At 37.1% G+C, this 25,201-nt stretch overlaps 2 protein-coding genes across 5 annotated transcripts in view; one reads left to right on the forward strand and one right to left on the reverse strand.

The window, feature by feature from the left end:
* The window catches only part of UQCR-C1 (Ubiquinol-cytochrome c reductase core protein 1), a 38,702-nt gene extending 19,292 nt beyond the window's left edge, over positions 1–19,410 (reverse strand). The window contains exons 1-2 of the mRNA XM_083132120.1: positions 19,271–19,410; positions 14,273–14,494 (exon numbers count right to left, since the gene is read on the reverse strand). Of these exons, the coding sequence (XP_082988246.1) occupies positions 14,273–14,494; positions 19,271–19,339 (291 nt within the window). The 5' untranslated portion in view covers positions 19,340–19,410. The remainder of the gene's footprint in view (positions 1–14,272; positions 14,495–19,270) is intronic.
* A 360-nt stretch (positions 19,411–19,770) lies between these two features.
* On the forward strand, positions 19,771–24,340 carry LOC145995991 (zinc finger CCCH-type with G patch domain-containing protein). Of its 4 annotated transcripts, none has more exons than XR_014442738.1 (2): positions 19,771–22,376; positions 24,159–24,340. XR_014442738.1 is itself a non-coding variant. In XM_083132121.1 (2 exons), exon 1 carries the CDS (start codon positions 19,881–19,883, stop codon positions 21,414–21,416), a length of 1,536 nt encoding a protein of 511 aa, XP_082988247.1. In that variant the 5' UTR covers positions 19,771–19,880; the 3' UTR covers positions 21,417–21,439; positions 24,159–24,340. The 4 variants fall into 4 exon arrangements, 1 of the variants encoding a protein (XP_082988247.1); XR_014442739.1 differs by having other exon boundaries at positions 19,771–21,948; XR_014442740.1 differs by having other exon boundaries at positions 19,771–21,566.
* Positions 24,341–25,201: the final 861 nt, after the last annotated feature.

The raw sequence follows: 25,201 nt of genomic DNA on the forward strand, positions 1-25,201 counted from the left end.
CAGGACAAAATTCAGGCGCAAATTACATCATCACAGCAAAACTAGAGCAGTGTTCCTTTGAATATATATATAACCTTTCTGGCACATCAATGTTACCCCCTCCTCCTCAACACCTTTCAAAGAACAAAGCAAGAGAGAGCGAGAGAGAAGAGGTTAATCTTCTAGATAAAACATCGAACTAGAAAACAAATCTTCGGTTTTGTTATTTAATGTTTATTCTAAAAATAAAGCCTACAACTTCTTTGATTGCTGTTGCACAACACTGCGAAAAAGCTCAGTTTGTATTCTCGACACAGAACAAAATTCAGGCGCAAATTACATCATCACAGCAAAACTAGAGCAGTGTTCCTTTGAATATATATATAACCTTTCTGGCACATCAATGTTACCCCCTCCTCCTCAACACCTTTCAAAGAACAAAGCAAGAGAGAGCGAGAGAGAAGAGGTTAATCTTCTAGATAAAACATCGAACTAGAAAACAAATCTTCGGTTTTGTTATTTAATGTTTATTCTAAAAATAAAGCCTACAACTTCTTTGCATGCTGTTGCACAACACTGCGAAAATGCTCAGTTTGTATTCTCGACACAGGACAAAATTCAGGCGCAAATTACATCATCACAGCAAAACTAGAGCAGTGTTCCTTTGAATATATATATATAACCTTTCTGGCACATCTTACTTTCATTCACACACACAATATATTCATACATATCAGCTACAGTTGTGCATTAACCATGCTAATTTGTGGAAGCACGGTCCCCCTCCATGGTTGTTTGCTCCTTTGTACATTATGTCATTCAATCTAAAACTAAACAAAACTCCATGGAACAACCACCCTCTAAGGACCAGGACCTGCCAGAGTGGATCTTCACTGGGTGGCCCACGGTCAGCACACTGAGCCCTCTCAGCGCTGTTTTCTCCCCAAAGGTTTTGTGGGTTAGAGGAAGAGAGAGAGAGAGAGTATAGTGAGAAGTTTGAAGAAAAACACTGTACAAAATGCTCAGGTTGCATTCTCGACATAAAAATTTCAGGCGCAAATTACATCATCATGACAATTTGTAGCAGTGTCTTCTTGAAAATAACAATCTGGAAACAGCTCCTATCATTGGATAGACTATGGTTTTGCTATGTGAAGTTAATTCAGATAAACTGCAAAATGCATGCCTTGTTCCAACTGGCCATTAAAAGGCACACAAACTCGGATGGAGGGCATCCCCAAGATGGGTCATTCGAGATGATTCCCTGCAAAACTAAAACATCCATAGGGCTGATGCAAGAACAAAATATCCCAAGAAAATTTTTAACAATACTTTTTCATAGGTGTGTTACTAATTTTTAATAGCTCCCTCAAAAGTAGTTTTGTAGGAACATAACGCAAGATTTTTCCATTCACCTTGGTTCATTGTGGTGATCTCATGAACCTTCCAAATAACATTTCTTTAACAGGGTGGCTACTCTAGAACCATGATAAAATTCTAGTATAATTCCCGGTTTTCAAGGTGAACTTTCCAAAAATTCAAGGGTACAAGCAGATGTTTTCTCTATTTCAACCTTACGTATTACCACCTCTCAACATCCACTCACAAATATATTAATAATATAAGGGTCTATGTGATTACAACATCCAAAAATTCTAATTCAATTAAACTGTATACATAATATAATTAAAATATTAAATATAAGGTACTGAGTTTCTATTTACAATCAGAGGCGCAACCACGAATTTTTGTCTGGGCATGGGGGGGGGGGGGGGGGGGGCAAGTGACAGGATAAACATACTAATACGACTATAAATAATAACAGTGTTAATAATATATTATTATTATTATTATTGGTTTGTTTTATTTTACTTCGCTTCTTGTGCCACTTTTGGCTAATTTGCGAAGATGGGGATGAATGACATGATGAAAGTGATGAATGGACACTCACAAACATCCATGCCCAAGCAGGGATTTGAACCCGGGACCAACATTGTTATTATTTTTATTAGTAGTAGTAGTATAAAGACATTATTATCCTCGTAGATTATACAAAAAGGGGGTAGAAGTTGCTGCTAAAGCATTTGTGTTCGAACAAACGATTTGAATTATTTTTTCAACACGTTCATTTTCACATTAATAATGGAAAAGAAGCACACACACTATTTTTGAGACAGAAAATGCTTGATAAATGCATTCCAAATATAATTATTTTTTACATTAGCATGTATAGCTTTCATGCACGATATACGTTTCACATCTATGCAACATGGAGCGACGTGGACACTAAATTGTGTACGTATTCAATTATCAAAGTTTCTTTAATACATATTATTTAAATACATTACACAATCAATTCATCCATCTCTCAACAAACCAACAGCAAAAATTACATAAACTGTCTTTAAAATGTGCACGTTCTCTTTCCTCAAAACAATTGTTCATGCATTTCAAACAAAATCAATTAAGACAAGTCTTATTTCTCTGTCTGATAATTTACAATACAATGCATTACAAAAAACAATGAAAGAATACGAGCGAAGCGAGTAAGAACATTTTTGGATCTAACTTTTTGCAGGTTGAAATCAAAATTGATTTAATAGGGCACAAATAATTTCATGGGACGCCAATGCATTCTCTCTTTTACAACTTTTGGGCCTCCTCGATGGTGTAGTGGTAACATCGTTGCCTTGTGATCAAGGGGTCCTACGTTCCATACCAGGAAGAGGCACATAACACAGTGCCTCGGATCCAACTTTAAACTGTAGGTCCCGTAACGATTAGCATTGCTGTGCATAAAGTGGACTTAAAACCACAAATCAATCGCCGAGAAGCTCGCGCCCTTCATCAAGAAGTACCTGAGGAGCGCCATAATCAATTTTACAACTTTTTTTCATTTAGATCTTTCAGCGCTCAGGGCCGACTCCCGCCGCCCTCTAGCTACGGTTATAAACTTGGTAAGGCTAAAAAAAGCACGAATTGCGAGCCAAACAAGCAAAAAAAAATTATGATTTTTTTTTTGCATAAAATGTGAATTTGTGGGTGGTAATTGCACCCTGCAGGTACACTTGGCTGTCAATGTTTGCCCCCTTGCCTCCTAGAACTCATTTCTGTCCAAGGTTGGTGGATGCAATGCTCCCTAACCCCCTGTGGTTGCACCACTGTTTACAATTTCACATAATCAGACTCGAAAACTCAACTTTGAAAAACTTGCCTAAGGGCATTTATAAATACATGTATAATTTGAATAGGATTTGGATTAATAAAAGTTGTAATTTTTTACGTCTAAGGAGAAAAATTCAAGTAGAATTCACGCATAATTCCCGGAGCCAATAATTCACGCATAATTCCCGGAGCCAATAATTCACGCATAATTCCCGAAATTCAAGGAATTACCGATGAGTAGCCACCCTGTTTAATAACGGAATTTTTTTATTTTTCGCTTTTTAACTTTCATTATTGGGAGATAAAATGTTGAAATTTCACTATATCTGACAGTCCCGTCATTCTACAAAACACTCAATTTCATCTCTCAATAGCTATTAGTTCTCCTACTAATTTTTTTTTTGGTTGTAGTGTCAGAAGGGGCCACCCGATAAGGGTTAATCTTCCTTCTGCTGATTGATTGATTGAAATGTAAATTGTGAGTGTGTCAGCACTTAGGCTATTACACATCCATCACATTACATAGGGCACAGCCCCTTACCACAACTAAAATAAGTAAGTGTCCGAGGACTAGGTCTCTACCTATGTTAAAAGCTAAGTCTCTAAAGGGACACTCAGCACATACAAGGACAAAACACAGGACAACACACACAGAACCCTACAGAGGATTACACTGGCCATAGCTCCAGATATCAGAACCTCGTGGCCTGCAAAACGCTGTTACTGGCATGTTCTATGTGGAAAATGTTCCTTCTGTGATAAGGCATTTATTTTATTCATGGCTGATGCATCACAAGTATGCATCTACAGAGAATTCAACCTTCCGATAGAAGTTTTGCATAGGAAGGAATTACAATGAAGGTACTTGGAAGATTGTACACTACGCAACACCAAGTTATGCACTTTTCATGTCACTAGAAGAAAGATATTTCTTGCATACAGGATTAACACTACACAAAATGCTCAGTTTGTGTTCTCGACATATAAAAACTTCAGGCGCAAATTACATCATCATAGCAACATTGTGTAACAGTGTCTTCCTAAACAAATCTCATTATTTTTATCAATTTTTAAACTACCTGCAGAAATAGTCTCAACTTCCAGTTAGCCTGAAGACTTTTGTTTGATTTCTGTTGGGGAAAAGCATCACAATGGCAACTAAAGTGCTATGTGAAGAAGTAGCTGGCAACAGTCTCAAAAGGTGAGAGGTAAATTGGCATTCAAGATGTCTACTATACCACAGTATTTAGTTTGATACATTTTTTATTAACATTATGTTCATGGTCTTCTACTTATTTCAGAACAGCAGCGAATCATGAAATGATTGAATAACGATATTTTACTTAGCTTTTCTGCCACATTTCGCTAATTGTGATGAGGATGAGTGATGAAATCCATAAAAGGAAACAAAGAATACCCATGATCAGGCTGGGATTCGAACGTAGCATGCTGTGCTAACCACTCCACCACAGAGGCTGGTTGAATGATGTAATGAATGTGAAAACAAGCAAGCTCTTGACTGCACAATATCATGTTAATGAATCACTAGGATGAAAACTTTTATTCATATCTACAGACAATTGGGAGGAAAATGTAGAACATATCCAAGGTGGCCACTTTATCAACTTTAATTAACAGCTGACACTATCTTGTCTTAAAGAAAAATAATGTTTTGAGTTAAAAGAACATCTTAATATGCCTGAAGACTTTTGTTTGATTTCTGTTGGGGAAAAGCATCACAATGGCAACTAAAGTGCTATGTGAAGAAGTAGCTGGCAACAGTCTCAAAACCTCTCTCTTTCCTCAAACATTACAACACTGCACAAAATGCTCAGTTTGTATTCTCAACACAAGACAAAATTTCAGGCGCAAATTACATCATCATGACAATTTGTAGCAGTGTTGACTAATATATCTTAACTTTCATCAATCTAGTGCTCAGAACCTCATATTAACACTATAACGACGGCTACAATGACCATACGTTATTGTCGGATCGGGTCTATTCGACCCGGGGAAATATATATATTTTTTTTTTCAGGCATTCAAATTTTCTAATTTATATCAATGACTAAAAATAATGTTTCAGGTTATTTATTAATGACATTTAACCATTTACATGTTTCTAATATGTAACATGTTTTACAAAAGAACTTTAAACATTGAATGACATATGTTATAAAGAAACCCTTGAGTTTTGAGTATAATAGTTTTCTTACATTTGGAACATTTTTATCATACGTCCAGTTATCATTAATGATTTGTAAGAATTTACATATTTTTATTATCTACTTTTCGTCAAGAATAACTTGCAACATCGATTAACATGTGTTACATAGAACACGTAAATGCTGAGTACAAACGTTTGCATACATTTTGAGCACACTGTTCTTGTTTTCCGATCGATTTTTGATAGACAAATATAACACCTCCTTCTGGATTGCTTCTGTACACCTTGCTCTTCATTTGAAAATCCTTTGGTTTGCTCGTCCATTACTAGCTTGCCACTGAACTCCTTTCCCAGGTACTGCAAGAACCTTATACGTCTACCCGATTTGGCTCCCAATTCTTACGGATGTACTGTTTGGTACAAAACAAATGCATTTAGTGCACTGAAGTCGATCATGTCATGAAATATAACCGCCATGGCCTCTCCGAACTTTTCGTTTCACACTGTAGTTTCGTACCATTTTGTTTTATTAGCTGTGCTGTAAAAACGTCGATTTTCGGCTGTTCATGGAACATAGAAAGTAGAATTACCACCTTGTTCTTCTTGGGGAAATATGATGTTATCATTAGATCATCTTGAAATCCAAACAAAGTGGAGCAACACACTCGCTGTTTTGTGGCAGTAAACTCTGGCATCAGCTCTCCTTTGTTCTTTCGCATCGTGCCAACCAGAGTAAGTTTCTTGGCAAGTAGATCCCTTGGAAGAGGTACACTCGTGAAGAAATTATGGCACATGATGTTTCTTCCACTACTTTCGATTTCCTTCACTAAGTCCTTCACTACTCTCTCTACATGATTTTTCTCCCTATTAACTCCAGCTTCCTTTCCTTTGTAGATTTGAGCCTTCAAAACAGAAGCTGTTTGAGAATCACGAATCAGCCACAGCTTGATTCCGTATTTACCAGATTTCGACGGCATGCACTGTCTAAAAGGGCATCGTCCTCTAAAATTGACCAGTTGTTCATATACAGTCATGATGCAATCAGGAATGTACCCTTCTCGGAGGTAAACAGTCCAAGTCTCGAATACATCTCTTATAGGTTCGAGCTTATCTGGAGACGAGACACGAGACCTAAGCTTTCGTGTATTTGTTACGCGAGCCATTGTATTTCTTCAATTATACACAAGAACCCGTGAGAACGAACAAATTCCTCGTCCAAACTACACAGATGCTCTGCACCAAACAAAGTGTGCATGCAGATTCGTTCAGAAAGTTCCCGAAAATTGCGGTACCTGTGCTTTGAAACCAACAAACTGAAATAACCAACAATGGTTATGTAGACTATTGTCGACAAACAAAAAAATCCTTTTCCGCAGTATCCGTCTGCAACTTAGGATATTTGTTTTCCTTTTTCCTGCAATTTTCATTAGACTCATTGAATGTATCTGAAATTGGTAAGCAGAAAAGTAAATCAATTTATCTACAGTTCTAATAACCTTTCTGCTTAATAAATTCAATAATGATTAAACTGTCACAATGTTTTACCCAAGAGACCTTCAATTAGAAATAGTGAATGAAAAATGATGGGTATGTTGCGGAGCTGGGTGAATTTAACAGACAGCTATGGCAGAACCACAACCAGGGGGGGGGGGGGGGGCTGCATTGCCCCACTCCAACTTGGACGGAAATGAGTTCAAGGAGGGGGCAAACATTGACAGCCTAGTGTACCTGCAGGGGGGAATTACCATCCCCAAATTCAAAATTTACGGAAATAAAAATACTTTTCGTAAAATTTTCTTGCTCGCTTCGCTCGAAACACCTGCTTTTCTTAGTTTTATCTAGTTCAGAACTGTAGATAGGGGGCAGCGGGAGTCGGGTCTAGGCACTGAACGATATAAATGAAAAAAATTGTAAAGTTGATTGATTAATTTGATTGTGGTTTGAAGTTCACTTTATGCACAGAAAGCCTAATTGGTACTGGACCTACAATTTAAAGTGGGATCCGAACCACTGTGCCTTCACTGGATATCGAACCGGGTACCCCTTGATCACAAGGGAACGATGTCACCACTACACCATCGGGGATGCCCAAAAGTTGTAAAAGAGAGAATGCATTGGCACCCCGTGAAATTATTTGCACCCTACTAAATCAATATTGATTTCAATCTGCAAAGAAATTGGATCTAAATATGTTCTTGCTCTCTTTGCTCGCAATGTATGATTCTTTTCTGTAATGTATTGTAAATTACCAAGAGAGAGAAGTAAGACTTGTCTTAATTGATTTTGTTTTAAATGCATGAAAAATTGTTTTGAGGAAAGAGACAATTTGTGTAATTTTTGATGTTGGGTTTATTGTGAGATGGATAGATTGATTGTATAATGTATTTAAATAATATAGTATGTTGTATATAATATGTATTAAAGAAACTTGGAAATATGTACACATTTTAGTGTCCACATCAAGGAATTGTTGCATGTGTGTGAAACATATATCGTGCATGAAAGTTATACATGTTAATGTAAAAAGAATTATATTCGGAATGCATTAACACTAGAACGATGGCAGCGGTCATTTTGACGTTCGATTTAGAGCAAAAACATCATACTTAGAACCTAGGTGACTCCGCAACATATCTGTAAAGGAAATTCTAGGTATTATATAGTAATATAATTTATTGAAATTATTATATACATTTTTTCGCAAGCAAAATTCTTAATATACTACAGTCATTGACTGACATGTTCTAACGGTGGGCTTTATGCTTAAACACACATGATTCTTACCACCATAAGGAAAATACAGCATAATTTTTTTTAAAAAAAACACTATACTTACATCATGTATTCCACTTTTTCTACAACATTTTACAATAACGTTTTTGATGCACCATACTTGGCATTTCCCACAGGTGGGATATTTGCACTACAAACACAAATCTTGAGTTTTGTTGAGGCCGGAGAAGCACAGGCGATGTTTGCTACTAGTTGTTGTTTCCCTTCCGCAAGGAAGAACTGTGGGACACTGCTTTGTCGCACAGTACAGAGATCTCAGTTCTTTCACGAGGTTCAAAAATAGCACCGTCGTGAAATATGCGAAGAATTATATGCACGAAATAAAATCCAGGCATTTATAGCCGTGACGTCCAGAATGTTATATAATATATAGACAGGCCACCTTCTTGATGCCGCTCGCGTTGTGTACAGTCGGCTCATTTGGTTGAGAACATCCATGCCGCGCTTTGTACAATTATAAAATTTCACAGTTTCTGGAAGCTTCTTTGCGTCGCCTACAATTTCAACATTTTTGTGTAGGGTACTCTAGATGCTGACATTCTTTTTCGGGTTGCATCGATAGACAGTGAGAGTTTCTTCACCGTTCACGAGCACCATCGACGAAAAGCATTCTTGAGTCGTATCTTTGCAAATCGGCGGAAGTTCTCTAGAATTTGGTCGCATTGTGCCAACAATCGATGTGTTTTTGGCACTCACGGTCCCTGCATGTTTCTGTGATGTAAAAAAATTGTCCATTTTGACATTTCTCCCCTTTGAAACGAACGAATCTGTGAGTTTCAAAACCACATACTCGCCAAGCTGGAGACTTCTGTCTCTTTCTTCGTCTTTTCCCAGATGCATGAAACCATTCAGGAAGTATTTGGTCTCAAGATTCACAGCCAGCCAGAATTTCAATCCAAATTTATCTGGTATATTCGCCATATATTGGATGAACTTGCAACGTGATTTGCATTGCAGAAGTTGTTCATCAATTGAGATTTTTTCACCTTGTGAAACAGAGTTGAGCATTTTCAATGAATGCCGACCATAGCTCAAAAGCAAGGGTGAATTTGTTGTAAATAAGCCGAGTTGAACATGTTGATTTTTGATCTAATCGCAGGAACCGAAGAATTTTATTGAAGATGTCACGCAGAATCGTTTTAGTGAATATTGGAGGTCCCCACTGTTTTGGCCACATGTCATTCACGTCTAACGAAGAAGCACACATGGCTCCTCGTGCAGACACCAACGCAATAAACGCTTCAAGTTCTTCTAATGAAACACACCATGAATCAGATTTCAATTGGCGATGAGCTCTTCTGTAGTGCATTTTTGAATATGCTTCAACATGGATTCCGAAAACAACAAGCGCCACGATGAAGCCTCCTTCCCTCCAATATTTCTGTTTGCATAGGAAGTAGGGCTGCCCTTTTCCTTCATGTTTTGTGAACTAAATCTCCTGAAAGAACTGCCTTGATCCAGTATTTTCCACTTGGTTCGATCACGGGCACAAAGATTTGCTGAAATAGTGGTTTAAGTCATTCGCAGTAATGTTGGAAGGTTGATGCAACATTATGTGCCTTACAAATGGCAGTCAGGTTGTGTCATAATGTGAAATCTATATGGCGGTCATTTTGACTGCTGCCGTAGTTCTAGGTAGATCGTTGATTTTCTCGCAAATTATAAAACTTGCAAAAATTATCATTTGGAATTTAAATAATCTAAAAAAGATTAGAAATGTCTAAAAATTACAATGGACTGGTGTTAACTGTTTGGGTGAAAATCATTTTCAAACAAGCAGTGCGGTTAAAATTACTGCTCCCGTTGTTCTAGTGTTAATCAATCATTTTTTGCCTTTCAAAAATAATTCAAATTGTTTGTTCGAACACAAATGCTTTAGCACCAACTTCTACCCCCTTTTTGCGTAATTCACAATAATAAAGTCTTTAACACTAGTACTACTACTAATAATAATGCAGTTATATTACTATTATTATCGATACGTTTATCCTAGTACTTGCCCCCCAAACAAAAATTCATAGTTGAATTGTGCAGTGAATTCAATATTCCCATAATATTTGTGGATAGCAATAAAGATATTTGAAAGGATGTTTACTAAAGAACATAAAATTCATATGCTTAGTAATAAAAACCATGGATTGTTATTCATATCAGTAGAAGGAAGTTAAATCTTTTCACATAAGTGGAAACACAGCACAAAATGCTCAGTTTGTATTCTTGACATAATACATTTCAGGCGCAAATTACATTGTCATAGCAGAACTGGAACAATGTTTCTTTGAATGTGTGTGGAAACATGGTCCCTCTGTGGTTGTCTGCATCTTTGTACATTTTGTCAATGAAACGAACAAATTCCTGCCCACCCCACTTCCATATTGCAACATGCTCTACGAAAATTTATGGATGGTGAATTTAACCCAAGGGTATATTTCATGAGATATAGTTATTTAGAATTCTGTCCATATAAAATAACAAAACTAATCACCAGTTACTGGTCCATTAAAAGGTTTGATTGACCGATTTAGTTTATTTTACTTTGCTGTTCTGTCACTTTTGGCTAATGGCAAAGATCAGGATGAGTGATTTTATTTTAATTATTTTACTGTGCTGTTTTTGCCAGTTTTGGCTAACTTGCGAAGATAGGGATGAGTGATGACATTGATGAATGAACACTCACAAACATCCATGCCCAGGCCAGGATTCGAACCCGGGACCCCTGGCATCAGCACGAAATGCTAACCACTCTGCTACGGGGGCTGGCTCAGGATGAATGATATGATGAAGGACACTCAAAAAGAATGCCCAGACCAGGATTCGAGCCTGGGGCCCCTCACATAGCAGCATGCTGTGCAAACCACTCCATCACGGGGTCGGCATTTCATAAAAAGGCTCACATATTATATCTGGTTCTGTGGTTCACGGAGGAAAGGGGAGAAAGACATGGAAAAGGATGCAGGGGGTTGGAGGGGAGAGTAGAATACACGTGCATGTAAGTGTGGTAGGTAAACACACACAAATGGAGGGAACAGTGAACAGTATTAAGAAATACACGGTACAAAATGCTCAGGTTGTATTCTCAACATAATATCTTCAGGTGCAAATTACATCATCATAGAAATTTGTAGCAGTGTTTTATCTTCAATTATATTAATTTAGTACTTACTATAGGGTATTAACAATTTACAAACAGTGAATACAGAATGAAATGTTTTCAGGAGATAATACTTTTCACCCAGCTTCTACCAAATGGACACCTGGGGGCATTGTGCAATGAAAACATCAACCTTTAGCCTCTCCCAATGGAAACTTCCAAACACACACATGTAGTTGATCAATACGAAAGTGACTGCTTGCGTTTAAAATGAACTACAATATTCTGAGCTGCCAAAGGATGTCACGTTGTACTGCTGCCGGCCTCAGTGGCCAGCACAGTCCGCTACAATGCCAGTGGTCCCTGGTTCGAATCCCAGACTGGGCATGAGTGTTTGTCCCTTCATCAATTTCATTGTATCATCACTCATCCTAATTTTTTGCGATTAGCCAGAAGTGGCACAGAAAAGCGATAAATCATTCAAATCACTCGCTGCTGTAATGAAAAAGACAGACTCCACATGTCATCTTTGCTATTTTTGCGAAAAAGACAAATTTTATTTGCAGTGGACATATAAATTGATAACCCTGTTCTACAAAAAACTTTTTCTTTTTTCTGGAGGAAAAAGTTCTGATTCCAATTGCAAATTTTGTGCTGATTTCAAATCTATATTTAGATTTTCTGTGTCAGGGAAAGTTTACGAGTATTTTATCTAAAATTCTTGCATTTTTCAGGTGATTTCTGGAAACCTAGTATGACATGTAAAACAATATTCGCACACAAAATTGTTATATAATACATATTTTCAAAAAATATAATAATTTTTTTGCAATTTATATTGCATATAACATTATATCCATGCTATTTTTCCTTTGTCTGTTAGACATGCTTCAAACTCTGGATTTGCTGAATTTCTCTAATTTGAGGTCCCACAAAGTACATACCTTTCCCTTTCGTGGTGAAAGACGAAGCAATTTGTTTGAAATACTCTTAAATCTTTCTCCATTTGTGTCCTTAGCCTTTACAAATTGTTTCGTAATGCCTAGCTTGGTGTGAAGGGGGGAAGAGGAACATCACATGCTGTATAATTTTTCTCCCACTTGTCAATTTCGTTGAGACAAATTCCTTTTTGTGTAGTGGTTCTTCTGTCATGGGTATACCACTTGCAGAGGAAGCAGGTATACTTTGTGTAGCCATGTTGCATTCCCAATATCATTGCAACCAACTTGAAGTCACCAATTATCTACCACTTATGCTAATTATATTCCATGGATTTCTTCTAATATCTCTGGACCTAAAGGAAATCTGTAAGGATGGAAAATATTGGATAGATCTTGCCTAGGATAGAGACAGATGGAAGGCTTGTGTTGCTGCAGCCATAAGCCTTTGGACTTAAGAAACTAGAGAGTTTGTTAGGTTAGCTTCTAATATCTCAGAGGTTTCCTTGTGACTTCAGAAGAGCGTATGAACGTTCATCAAACCACTAACGTCGTTGCGATCAGTCAGTAGGTGCTCAGTTTCACAATAGGAAAGTTTGCCTAAACTTAGTAATGTTTGTGCTGGAGTGGAGATTATATTGGTAGATTCCAAGGTAATGTTTGTAGTACTTCTACATGATAGATCGAGTCCTCTTCTTCTGCCTAGCAAAGGCCAACTCTCCACTCCACAGATGTAGCGGAAGCTACCCGGTTGATTTCAATATCAACTTAAACAAAAGCTGCAAACACAATGCTTAGTATTTTCACAATAACTTGCAGGTACGTCATGTAGCTTAGTAAAAGAACTGCCAACCTCTGAAACAGAAGCTTAGAAGCAGATGTTGCAAACTGCTCATCTGACAATTCCCTGCATTTATCACGAACGGTGAATCTGAGTAAAATGAGACTCTTTATTTCCTTATAACTAAAAAACTGTCCCTGATAGTGAAATTCCAATTACAGATTTGAATTTCCCATACCAAATTTTATTTTCACATAAGAAATAAAACCTTTGTAGAACAATCTAATCTGACAAGCAAGATGAATTTTTTTAAAAATTTCACTATGCTGACATTTCCTAATAAACATGAAAACAGAAATCTAGTCATAATCTCAGGTGCTCAAAATTTCCATGTTTTGACATTTTTGGTTCGACAGACTGATGAAAACTGGTGAACTCTGGAAGGCATGGACACATTCCCAGATTTAGAAAGTTAAAATATGACATTTAAAAATGGAATTTTCCCTTCCACTCTATGAATAAATGACCAAGCAAAGGCACAGACTAGGGATGGCCACAAAATTCAAATAATGGATATCTGGATTTCAAATTATTTATCATTATCAGATATCCATTTCGGATGCAACAGCTAACTGAATAACGGGATAGTTCAGATTTGCTAAAGGATTTGTAGAAAATTCACACAATGAAATACAAACAAGGCGAATAAAAGAATATGTGGATAGCCCGAAGAACGAATAAAGATTAAACCATCTGGATAATACACACATTCTGATGTTTGGACATTTTGGATAATTTGAATATCTGGGCAATCCACACAATCTGTATATCTGCATTTCAGAATATCCAATATCAGGATATTTGAAATCGGGGTAGGACAGAAAAACAGTTACCTGCAACTCAGGTTATTATGGTATTGTTGTGGCAGTGCTGAACTAAAACAATTTGGTTGTCAGTACTCTTTGTACACCCGTGAGAACGTGGCTAACGAACTTATATCTATGCATTTGTATTAAAAAAAAAAAGTACTCACCTGTGCTTAGCACCATGCCATGAAGGGGGTGTGGGGGTAACGCCCCACACTTTCTTGATCCGGTCGTGAGTGAGGGTGATGTGATCAGCATGAAACCCCTGACTGCCTTAACCCCCCAGGGTTTCCCCCAGGTACCCATGTCATTCGACGCTGGGTGGGCGTCGGGGCCGCTTCAAACGTTAGAAAAGTTCCCAGATTTGAACCGGCCGGGGATCGAACCCGGGCCCTTTAGCATTGTAGTCAGATGCATTACTGACTGAGCCACCCTGGCCACTAGGCAGCGTCGTAGCGCTCATTAGTAGCCAAAGAAAATGTAACATACCTTGAAGGCCATGTGCTCAAGAAAATGTGCCACTCCATTGTTGTATTCGCTCTCATATCGAGAGCCTGCATCAATCCAAAGACCCACAGTGGCAGTTGGAGCTCCACTGTCTTCAGAGGCGACTTTCATTCCGTTGTCCAGCACCGTGCAATGAGTTGGAGGCACATTCAGCAGCAGCTGCCTGTAGGCTGCAGCCAGATTGCTCATCCATCTTGATGGGTACTGGAATAAACACAGCCCATTACTTACAATTTGTGTGTGAATGCAACGCTATTCAAGAAAAAATACACTGCACCCATGACGAGAGCTCACATTACATTCTGTTGCCGAATGTCATCTATAACAACTTGGAAACAAACTTTAACCCTACATCGGTTGTGTCGCATCTCTAGCCCTATCTAGTTCACTACATCTCTTTTTCACACCAGGTGTAGTCCAGGTCCAATCCCGTGTCAGGCTGATGCAACCAAGTAGACTTCCATGCAATATTAGTGGGTGTGGATTCAACAAATGCCTGTCTGCTGCTTTAAACGTACATTTCAATGGTTAGCACGTGCCACATGATGATACCCCACACAGTACACTAAGGGTGTGCAGGTTCCCAAAACGTTGGGATTGGGAAAAAAATTTGCGTCCCAATCCCAACTTCGGGAAATGACTTCCCGACATTTTGGGATCCCGAGCAGTCAGCAAATACCAAATGGTCATTTTAAAAAGTAGTTAATTCTTGACATTTTGTTCATTGAAAGTGTCTGGAATTTATAGGAAATTGTTAGTTTTTATTCCAGAACTGCAAAAACAATCACTTAAGGTGAAAATGATGTGTAGAAGTCGAGATTTTTAGAGCTTCAGGAAATTTTGAACATTTCCCATCACGAAAATTTCCCGACTTAGCCAGGAAATGGCAAACTTTTCCCATCCCGAATGTCGGAATTAAAAAAAAAAATTCCGTCCCGACCAAGAAAATTCTGTCCCCCACACCCCTACCATACACTGCTCCAGAGCTTTGGGTAATTGTTTACTATCCTTCGGACACCTATAACTTCTGAGTTTCGTCAATTTTTGACATTCGTACTTACCTATCTGCTTCAAGGAACATTCTGTGAATGGTTTTTAGGGCTATCCATCCGGAATCGGAACGAAATTTAAACAAAAAAATGATTTTCGTTTGAAATTTTTGACTCAAATTTCCCACCGATTCCGGGCTCCGCCCCTGGGGTAATTGCCCTACCGCCCACAACTGCTAACGCGACCCCGCCTCCGCTCCGGCTCCCCGGCTTTTTCTATAGACTCCCTTTTAAAGGCATGTTAGAAATTGGCCGGAGTCACCGGGCCCCCAATTGTGCCCCAAACTTTTAAATTTGAAGAAATCAGTTTCCAGGATATGGAAAACTTACCTGAATTTCACAAAAAACACTTTCCCGATGTTAAACAATACTACAGGAACTTATTACGGTAAGTAGTTTCTTCTGTAGAAATGAAGAAATCTGTCCGAAGGATAGTAAACTAGTACCAAGAAATGTTATTAACATATTCAAAAATCATTACATGTAGGACTAAGACTAAAATAAAAGTGAAAATTAAAAAAAAATCATGAAAATGTTAGTAAAACCATACTTGTATCTCACAATATACAGCGTGACTGCTCGTGTTACTTTTCCAGGTATGACCGATGAAGAGTTAAGGAAATATCATACCAACCTGCATGAAAACCAAAATACTACCTGTAGAGTAGTATTCATTCTGATTATGTAACAATTTTCACAAACTGAACAGGAGGTTAAGGAAAAAAATACTGGAAATGGGTGTGAGAGTAAATTGAAGTTCAAAGAAACTAAATTTGTACACTTTGAAGATGAAGAAGGTACTAATTTGTAAGGAATTATGTTGCTAAAAGTGGGTTCTGTTAGTGACTGCACTTCATTTTCTGGAACAAATATATTCACTTCTGCGACAAGTACACTAATGGAATCCTATTTGCATTGCTAATTGACATCTGCCAGAGTTTAATAAAAAAGTATTGAAAAAATCTGTTACATCCGTACAAACAGACTATAAAACTTGCACAAGCTGAAAGAAAAGCCTGAAAGTACTAGGATAATCAAAAATGATAATAAAACCTACTTAAAATGATTAAATAGTGGCACCATAAGTATGTACAAGTGTAATTACTATTTTTAATAATGCCTACTGGCAATAGCACATTGAATTGTCTTTTAATCTTTTTCACCTTAGCATCAATCTGTTAATAGGTATTAATTATCAGAGATACACAAAAATGTTTATAATTTTATTTAGACTTTACTTTTGATGTTTAAGAATTTGCAAAACATTAGTAATAAATTCAATAATATATTACTTGTTTACAAGACATATGTACATTCTACTTTGTAGATTCAGCCCAAGCAATATATTGAGAGGAAAAAATTAGTTCATCTACATAAGCAGATTAATCCATGTTGCTATCATTATAATTTTTCAATGACTCTTTAGCAAACATTATTTTCTGGACACTAAGGATCAAACATTCTACCCAAGTTCTCTTTTTTTCTTATCATTTGATTCAGCAAGCCATGTTTTGGACCGCTGTTCTTCGTTCGTGACGTAAATCAGATTTCAAAGGTTATTTAGCCTGAAAATTAGCCGTAATAAGTGAATACAGTAAAATAAAATAATTATCAACGAATTAAAATAGAAAACAGTGATACAACATGAGTTCAGTGAGTACAGAAATAAAATATGTTTGCAGAAAATGGTTACGTGGTTGGTATAAGTGCGAGTGTGGTGCTCACAAAACACGGACTCTGATTAAAATTGTGTGCGAGTGTGGTGCTCACAAAACACGGACTCTGATTAAAATTGTGTGTCTGGCAAACTCAGAACCATGCCACAACAACTGCTATCAACTGGACATAGACACTCCAAGCTACACAAGGCCAGAATGTGATATCATTATCTGGGGCTAAAATACTTGTTATATCCCCACGAACCATTCACGGATAGCCCCACGAACCATTCATGTATAGCCCCACGAAACATTCATAAATAGCCCCACGAACCATTGACGGATAGCCCCACGAACCATTTACGGATAGCCCCACGAACCATTCATAAATAGCCTTAGAGATACTGGGCGAAAGGGGGGGGGGGTTATAACCCTCATCAACCTCACATTGAGCACGCCACTGATCCTGTGTACGTCATGTTGTCGCAAGTTCGTAATCAGAAATGATGAACAGTAACTCACGTTTATTTACGTTCTAGAACTGTTACACAGTTACAAAACCGCATATTTGGAAAGGCTGACCGGTTGTTACGTCATGAAACGCTCGCAAATATTTGGTTCACGTAGTAGACGGACATCAAGAGAACAGCTTTCGTGCATCGGAGTGAGATTAATGTCGAAAATTACATGATTTACCGGCAAAAAAATTTCAACGAGGTGAAAACAAACTTCCAATACCTTCCTAAAGTATAAATAAACCCATTTCGGTAAGTACTTTCGGTAACAGTTTCATACATCGGAGACACATTTCTTCAATTTTACACAAGAAACTACTTACGGAAATGAGTTTCTCCAAGGTTTACAACCTTCGTCGATATATATTCTTCCTAAAACTTCATCGTACAATCCAGCAGAACATTAAATAATCACTTTTCATGTAATAATATTGCGCATTTTTTGAAAATCGACATCATCATGCCGTTGTTTCCAAGATGTACTTGCAGATGGCTCTAGCATCGGAAGTCACGCGATCTCGCTAGTGAAATCAGGGTTTCCAAACGCGCGATTTTTTCGAGAAACGCGCGTTTTCTCTTCTTCGAGAAACGTGCGGTTTTTTGTCGAGAAAGGAAAATGGTTTTTCGATGAATTTAGGGGTGAAATGGGTGCTAATGGAACCTAACCTAACCTCGTGTGAATGGTTCGTGGGGCTACCCGTGGATGGTTTTTGGGGCTAACGTCAATGGTTTGTGGGGCTACCCGTGGATGGTTTTTGGGGCTAACATCAATGGTTTGTGGGGCTACCCGTGGATGTTTTTTGGGGCTAACGTCAATGGTTTTGGGGCTACCCGTGGATGGTTTTTGGGGCTAACGAACAATGTGTCATCAAAATGTACAATTTCCAGACTTGATCCCCGGTTTTTTACAACTTTCATGCACAATAGAGTTGGAAACATTGATATTCGAAAACAAAAGAAGCGTTACCATTCGCAAAGCAAGCGATATCGCTCCGTGACGAGCTTTCCGTAGCATGAAGGAAAATGGTTTATTTTAGCAGAAAAAGTGTTTTTATTTTCGTGCAAAAAGCATAATGGCACCTTCCACTATGTTCCGCAATACATAATTGGTAAGTACTAACCACGAGAAAGACAAAATATCCGATTTAAATGTGTCTCCGATGTATGAAACTGTTAATGTACTTTCTCCTGTAAAATGGAAGAAATACGTTTTGGAGATACGAAAATTTACCGCAGCTCCTACAAGACTTGAGGTTAGAATGCAGATGGCGCTTGTGGTTGATTGAGGAAATTGTCGTAAGTAAGGTTTCATTGGCTGTTTGCATTCTCGTGGCCGCTTCCAAATTATACCCATGGACCAAAAATTCATTTAATATATCAATATTGATTTTATGTAGGCATCAGACGATAGTCCAGATGAATTAATTGATCCTAAATAGATAAGTCACAGAAACAGACTTGAATTTCCCTTGCGTAACTGCATGCCTATTGGGTTAAAATAAGATTCTACCACTCTACAAATAATTTTTTCACGTGTTATGTTGTATTTGGAAAACGACTAGACTCTTTCGAAAATTGGATGAAATTTGTTACTCTTATACATGCCAAAATTTTCTGAAGGCCTGAAAAATGTTCAGAAATGTGCTACAGTTATATCTGCATAAAGAAAAGAAAATACGGCCCTGACCTATTCTTAAATAATGGAACTTAAAACTATATCTGCGTAATAATTCTAAAATAAAATAGAAATTAACTTACTTTTATTGAACTATACTTATTTGGTGAATTATGCACAAGCGGTTTCAACCTCAAAAGTTTGGTCGCCATTTTCTAGAGAAGATGGAATGTTGCCAGGTTTCTTGCATACAATGCTGACATACCTGTTGGTAGAAAATGCATAATCACAAAACTATGATTTTTTATTCATATTTATCTCATGCTACATGTTTTATATACATCTGCTTGAAGCTTGAACTTATAAAAACTCTACCAATTATACGAGAAATAATGCATCGCACATGCTCCGATAGAGGACAAATTAACTGTACTAAAAAAAGAAAGTCTGAAAAGAATATGTGGACTCGAAAATTCTGGCTAAGAAGAACCAATATAATTTTTGTTTGACTGAATGATGTATAACTTATGTTTATTTATAAGTTCCGTTTGTATCTATATAAATATTTTACGCTGTCAGTTTAACCAGAGCGCTGTGCTTTAACAAAACTCTGGTGGGGGACAATTCGCAACATAAGCATGGTTTCGTGAGTATACTTGTCGCAGAAGTTAACAAATTTTCAACCGATATATTGTCTAACGCCGAGTGGATTGTTTGCTTGTAGTTAATGGACACCTAAATAAACTGTGAAAAATGAATCCGGACAATACTGCTGGTTTAGAAGATTCTATAAAACAATACGAAGAACAGCTCTCCCAAGTGCAAGCTGCTTTGAATGCGTCTTCAGGGACCGATACAGAAAGTCTGTTATCACTACGGTCTAACATTCAAGAACTAATAACGTTGACAAAAGAGAACCTACAGAGTGTTAAACAACAGGTACCCTCAAATACAACTGCAGAACGCAGTGACAACATCAATTTAGATGACGAATATGCACTGTTTAAAGCAGAAATCGAAGCAGTTGACCAAAAAGTGCAAGGCCAATGTAGCAGTAGTGTAGAAGATGTAGATATTCAAGACGATTTAGAAGCTTTGGACGGTATGAAATGTCAGGCACCACATGGACACCAGTGGGGACAAAGTAGTTATCACAACGCTCTTATTTGTGAAGTTATACAAGCCGACAACTTGACATGTATGCAAGAGATTCAGGTTAAAGTAATTTTTATAAATCCAACTCATCGCGAGATGTTGCCTTGCCCATATTATCTCGATGGAAATTGCCGTTTTTCAGATACCAAATGTCACTATTCCCATGGTGAACTTGTACCATTGTCAGTACTTAGAGAATACAAGGACCCTGATTTCACAGTTGTTAAAGTAGGAGTACGTGTGCTTGCAAAATATACAGACAGTCTCTGGCATAGAGCTAAAGTACTTTCTAGAAGCGACTTTAAATGTGACGTAAAGTTTGAATCTAGTGGTGTGATAACTGAAGTGAAGCTTCAAGATGTTTTACCACTTCATAGTGACAGTGAAAATGAAGTTAGTGAGAGTAGTGATAGTGAAAGTAGTAACATCAGTGATAGCGAAAAGGAAGTAATTTCCACAGTACTAGAGAGTGATGCTTTGCTTAAGATGTCATCTTCAGCTCTAGGAGGCTGGGAAAAACACACAAAAGGCTTTGGATCAAAGTTAATGGCAAAAATGGGTTATATAACAGGAATGGGGTTGGGAATAAAAGGCGAAGGTCGAATAGATCCAGTGGAAGCTGTAGTGTTGCCAGCTGGTAAATCTTTAGATCACTGCATGGAACTGAAAGAACAAACTGGTGATAAGGATCTTTTCAAAGCAGAAAAGAAATTGAGAAGAATACAAAGGAGACAGGAAGCAAAGTTGAAGATGCAATACGAGAGAGCAAAGAGAGATGGTTCGTTGTTTGATTTTTTGAATGTAACACTTGGAAGCAAAGAAAGTTCCCAGAATGAAGTAGCAAAAGGAGGTGCGACTTCCTCAAATGAAAGTGGTGTATCAAAGACTGTCACCTCGCAACAGTTAAATGTGCACAGTTTGCAAGTCGGTGAAGACATTAGGAGAGCAGAGAAAGACTTAGTGAAGCTAAGGGAAGCCTTGCACAGGCATAGAGACAATCACGTGACACAAGGGAAGATAAAAGATAAAATAGACTTCAAGAAGCGAGAGATTGAATCATTAAAGGATTCCGAGAAAAGAATAGCTGAACAGCAAAGAAGTCACCAAGATAGAAGAAAGTTATCAGTATTTTGAATGGTGTACATTCAGTTTATTTGGTATGTTCGAACAGCATCTAATTTATACATATTTGGGATAGATCTATTTTGAACTTGTAGACTACTTAACCAGTGTGTGATCAAAAATAAGCAACTTGGGAAAACAGTTGCTTTGAATTATTTATAGGTATAAGAAATTTACCAAAGTTTGATTGTGTAATCTGATATCATGATACAAACATACATATTTTCCTCATTAGATGAATTTTATACATGCCTATAAGCATATATTGAACATATTTTTAGAAATACCTTTCCTAATGTTTTATGCAGCAAGATTTTTGTTATCACCCTGTATGCTGAGGGCAATCCTTGATGATTTTACCATTAATTTTTATGACCACACTTGTTATCAACACTTCACTTTAAGATTTGTGGCAAATTGGACGCTTGCTGTTCTGGCTTATCTGCTCCTCTACAATCAGCTGAACTCAGAACAAAGTGACTTTCTCCCTGAACTGGGACAAAACTTCTATCTTCTCGGCAAGCAGGTCATCCAGCTGCTGCAAGTAAGCATCCTGATCGTAATCAACTTCATTGGTCATTCTCAGAAGTGATGAATCAATATCTACCCAGCGAGTTGATGCCTCCAGTACAGCTTTATGAGAATCGAAAACTTCACCTTGCAGCTGAGACACAGCTTCATGAAATGTGAAAATACCAGCTGGTAGCTCTCCTTCCTCCTTGCCTTTTGTTACCCCATGTTCCAACCATTCCACTGTGACACTTCGAGTCTCTGTTAGCCTATAGGCCTATCTGCCAAATGGACATGGCCGTCGTTTTCCTGGTTGAAGTGCACTTGGTCCGTCATCCATTTTCGTCTTTAACTTGCAGTAAATCACACTCCGACTGACCAACAGCTAGCGACCGAACTTCACTTGCCTTGTCTCTACTACCCCATATTGTTATGGTGGTATTATTTATATATTAGAAATAGGTATGTTTGATTGGTTTAGTATGTCTGCACTTTCCTTCAATGCCTACATGGGTATACATTGGTTTCCATGCAAGAGGAATGCTTCGATACTGACAAATTATTAGTTCAATTGCAACATAATTCTCACTTTCTGTCTCATTTGAATTTCATGCTTACTTCTGCACTCATTTCCAACATTTTCTTGTACAACTTGTGAAAATAATTTAGGGTGCCTACCAGTTAAGAATGTCAAAAAAATTAACAGATGGGCCAAGAAATTATGCTTGTGGTCAAGATTTTTTTTTTTTTTTTTTTCGTGTGTGAATTTACATCGTTATATACTGTACCTGTACTGGGATTTGATAAAATTCAATATTTGGAAATCTAAAATTGTATTGAGTTGTTAAGATTTGTTCACAGTGCAGTTTCATTTTTCATCTTAACTGGCCTTGAGGTAGGGGTTTTGCATTGAAGAAAAAATATATATATATATATATATATATATATATATTCTTAATTTCCAACTATAACAAAAGTCAAGGAAAAGGTAAGACACGTCAAGAATTTTGGATTTGTTATTTTGGTAGACACCCTGTATTACAAAGTTCGAACCTTGCCCACTCACTTTCTTCTCTTCCATTATGTGCGACCTTGCGCTACGGATTTCAAAGGCAAAGTGTATAGAGAGGTCCCTTGCCATCAGGTTACCCAACAAGAGTATGCCCACTAAAGTCTTATTAATTTTCGTATTCAAATAATAATATCAGGGAATGAATCCGTAAAAAATTAAATATTAAAAAAATACAAGTGTGGTCACCATGTTGTTGTCAGCAAAAGTTATTTGATTGATCATGTATCCTAAGTGAAAGTTATTCTGTAGGTTATTGTTATCGAAGATGAGATGCCATTTTATGAACAGTGAATGGAAAACATTAGCAGTGATGAAATGTTGTCAGGGTTAGAAATAAGAGTTTATTACTATATCATCAATTTTTGACGAGTTTAAATTTTCATTTTAAATCCACTTATCAACAGATAGGCTAATCAGAACTGGACTTACAGTTTAAATTAAGATCCAAACCACTATGTGCCTCCTCTGGGTATTGAACCTGAGACCTTTTGATTGCAAATTCATGATGTTACCTCAAGTGTTAGACGATATATTGTGATATTGATAAAATATCATCCAGGCGATATATCATCACAATATTTTGGTGATGTATATTGTGTCGGTGATATATGGTCATGATATTTAGCAATATATCATCACAATATTTCAGCGATATATATCATGGAGACGATATATCACCACTATCAAAATATGGAAAACATATATTGTATCATCTATGACGGTATATCACAATATCAAATTTCCGACCATCCCTAGTTACCATTATACCATTGTGGAGGCTCCTTTGTAATAATAAAATTATTGACAGAAATGAACTCGTACATGAAGTAAATTTCTTCAGATTACGAAGATTCTGTGTATCTCTAATCAAGATCATAAAAATGGGGTAATTTGATTTTGGTGATGTTTGTGTAGTACTGATATATTACACCATTTAGTGTCTATTCATATCATATGTAAGTTGTATAGGCCCTCCCCGACGGCACAGAGGTAGCGTCGTCACCTTGTAATCAAGGGGTCCTGGGTTTGATACCCACATAGTGGTTCGTATCCCACTTTAAACTGTAGGTCCAGTCCCAATTAGCCTTACTGTGCATAAAGTGGACTTAAAACACCAATTCAACCAACGTAAGTTGTATACAATAGAAATATAGTGTTTGTTTCTATTACAGGTTCTGCGTGCATATGTTGAAGTGGAAAAATCTACAAGAATTGAAGGCAATGGAGATTGTATACAAATTTCTGACATAAATTTATTGCATTAATGTTAATTCAATTCCTTGATAAAGCTATTGTAAACTATATTATATTAACTTAATATGTATACATTATTGAAATATATGTTTTTTATATATTTGCAACATGATTTATTATATGTTAATTTAGAAATGTATATTTAATCAGATGTAGGAGCAAGTTTTTGTAATTTTTGTGTGATTCAATATAGAGGGTGTTTCAGAAAAAAGGTAACTGAACATGTATTTTTTTGCTGAATTTCGCTTACCTTTTTTTTTTTTAAAAAAGCACCCTACATCTCACAAAGTTTGTTCTAAGTTTGAATGTGGCCGAAGCATGGTACTGATCATATCACCACAGGGAACTTCACCTTTACTTACTACAGGTCACTGATTCCCATTGGTAGGCTGAAAGATCAACCAAGATATTTAATATCCCATTACACAACAATTAGGTACTTCATCAGCCCACTAAATTTAATCTGTGTGTGTGATACCAGGTGGCCATAACTAAAATTTCACTACTCGAGCCCTCTGGAGCCTGTTCGAAGCACTAGATTGTGCTGAAACTTGATATATTTTATAGAAAAGCTTTTTCTGGTAAATGGCCTTGTAAAATATATGAACAGTTTGATTAAAGCAAGTAAAAAACTATATGTAAATATACATTTTTCTGTTTCTGATACTGTGCCTACTACGGGATAGTTTGTAGAGTGTGTTAATGAAACTTTAATAATTTCAGTAACTTTTCTTTAACCTTTCTTTCTTCCTTCCTTTTTTCTTTCTTTCGTTCCGAAAGAAAGCAGAGAAAGAAAAGAAGGGGAGAGGGAGAGAAGGAGAGAGAGAAAAGGTGGAAGGAAGTAAGAGAGAATGTGAAAATAAAATATTGTGGATGTACTACATAATTGTAACTTAAAATATTTATTATAGTCTTCGTAGCTGAAATTTGTCTATTTTTTAATGATACTTGGTAAAACATC

The sequence above is a fragment of the Lepisma saccharinum genome, chromosome 12 (assembly GCF_977018435.1).
Source record: "Lepisma saccharinum chromosome 12, izLepSacc3.1, whole genome shotgun sequence".
In the NCBI taxonomy this organism is placed as follows: Eukaryota; Metazoa; Arthropoda; class Insecta; order Zygentoma; family Lepismatidae; genus Lepisma; species Lepisma saccharinum.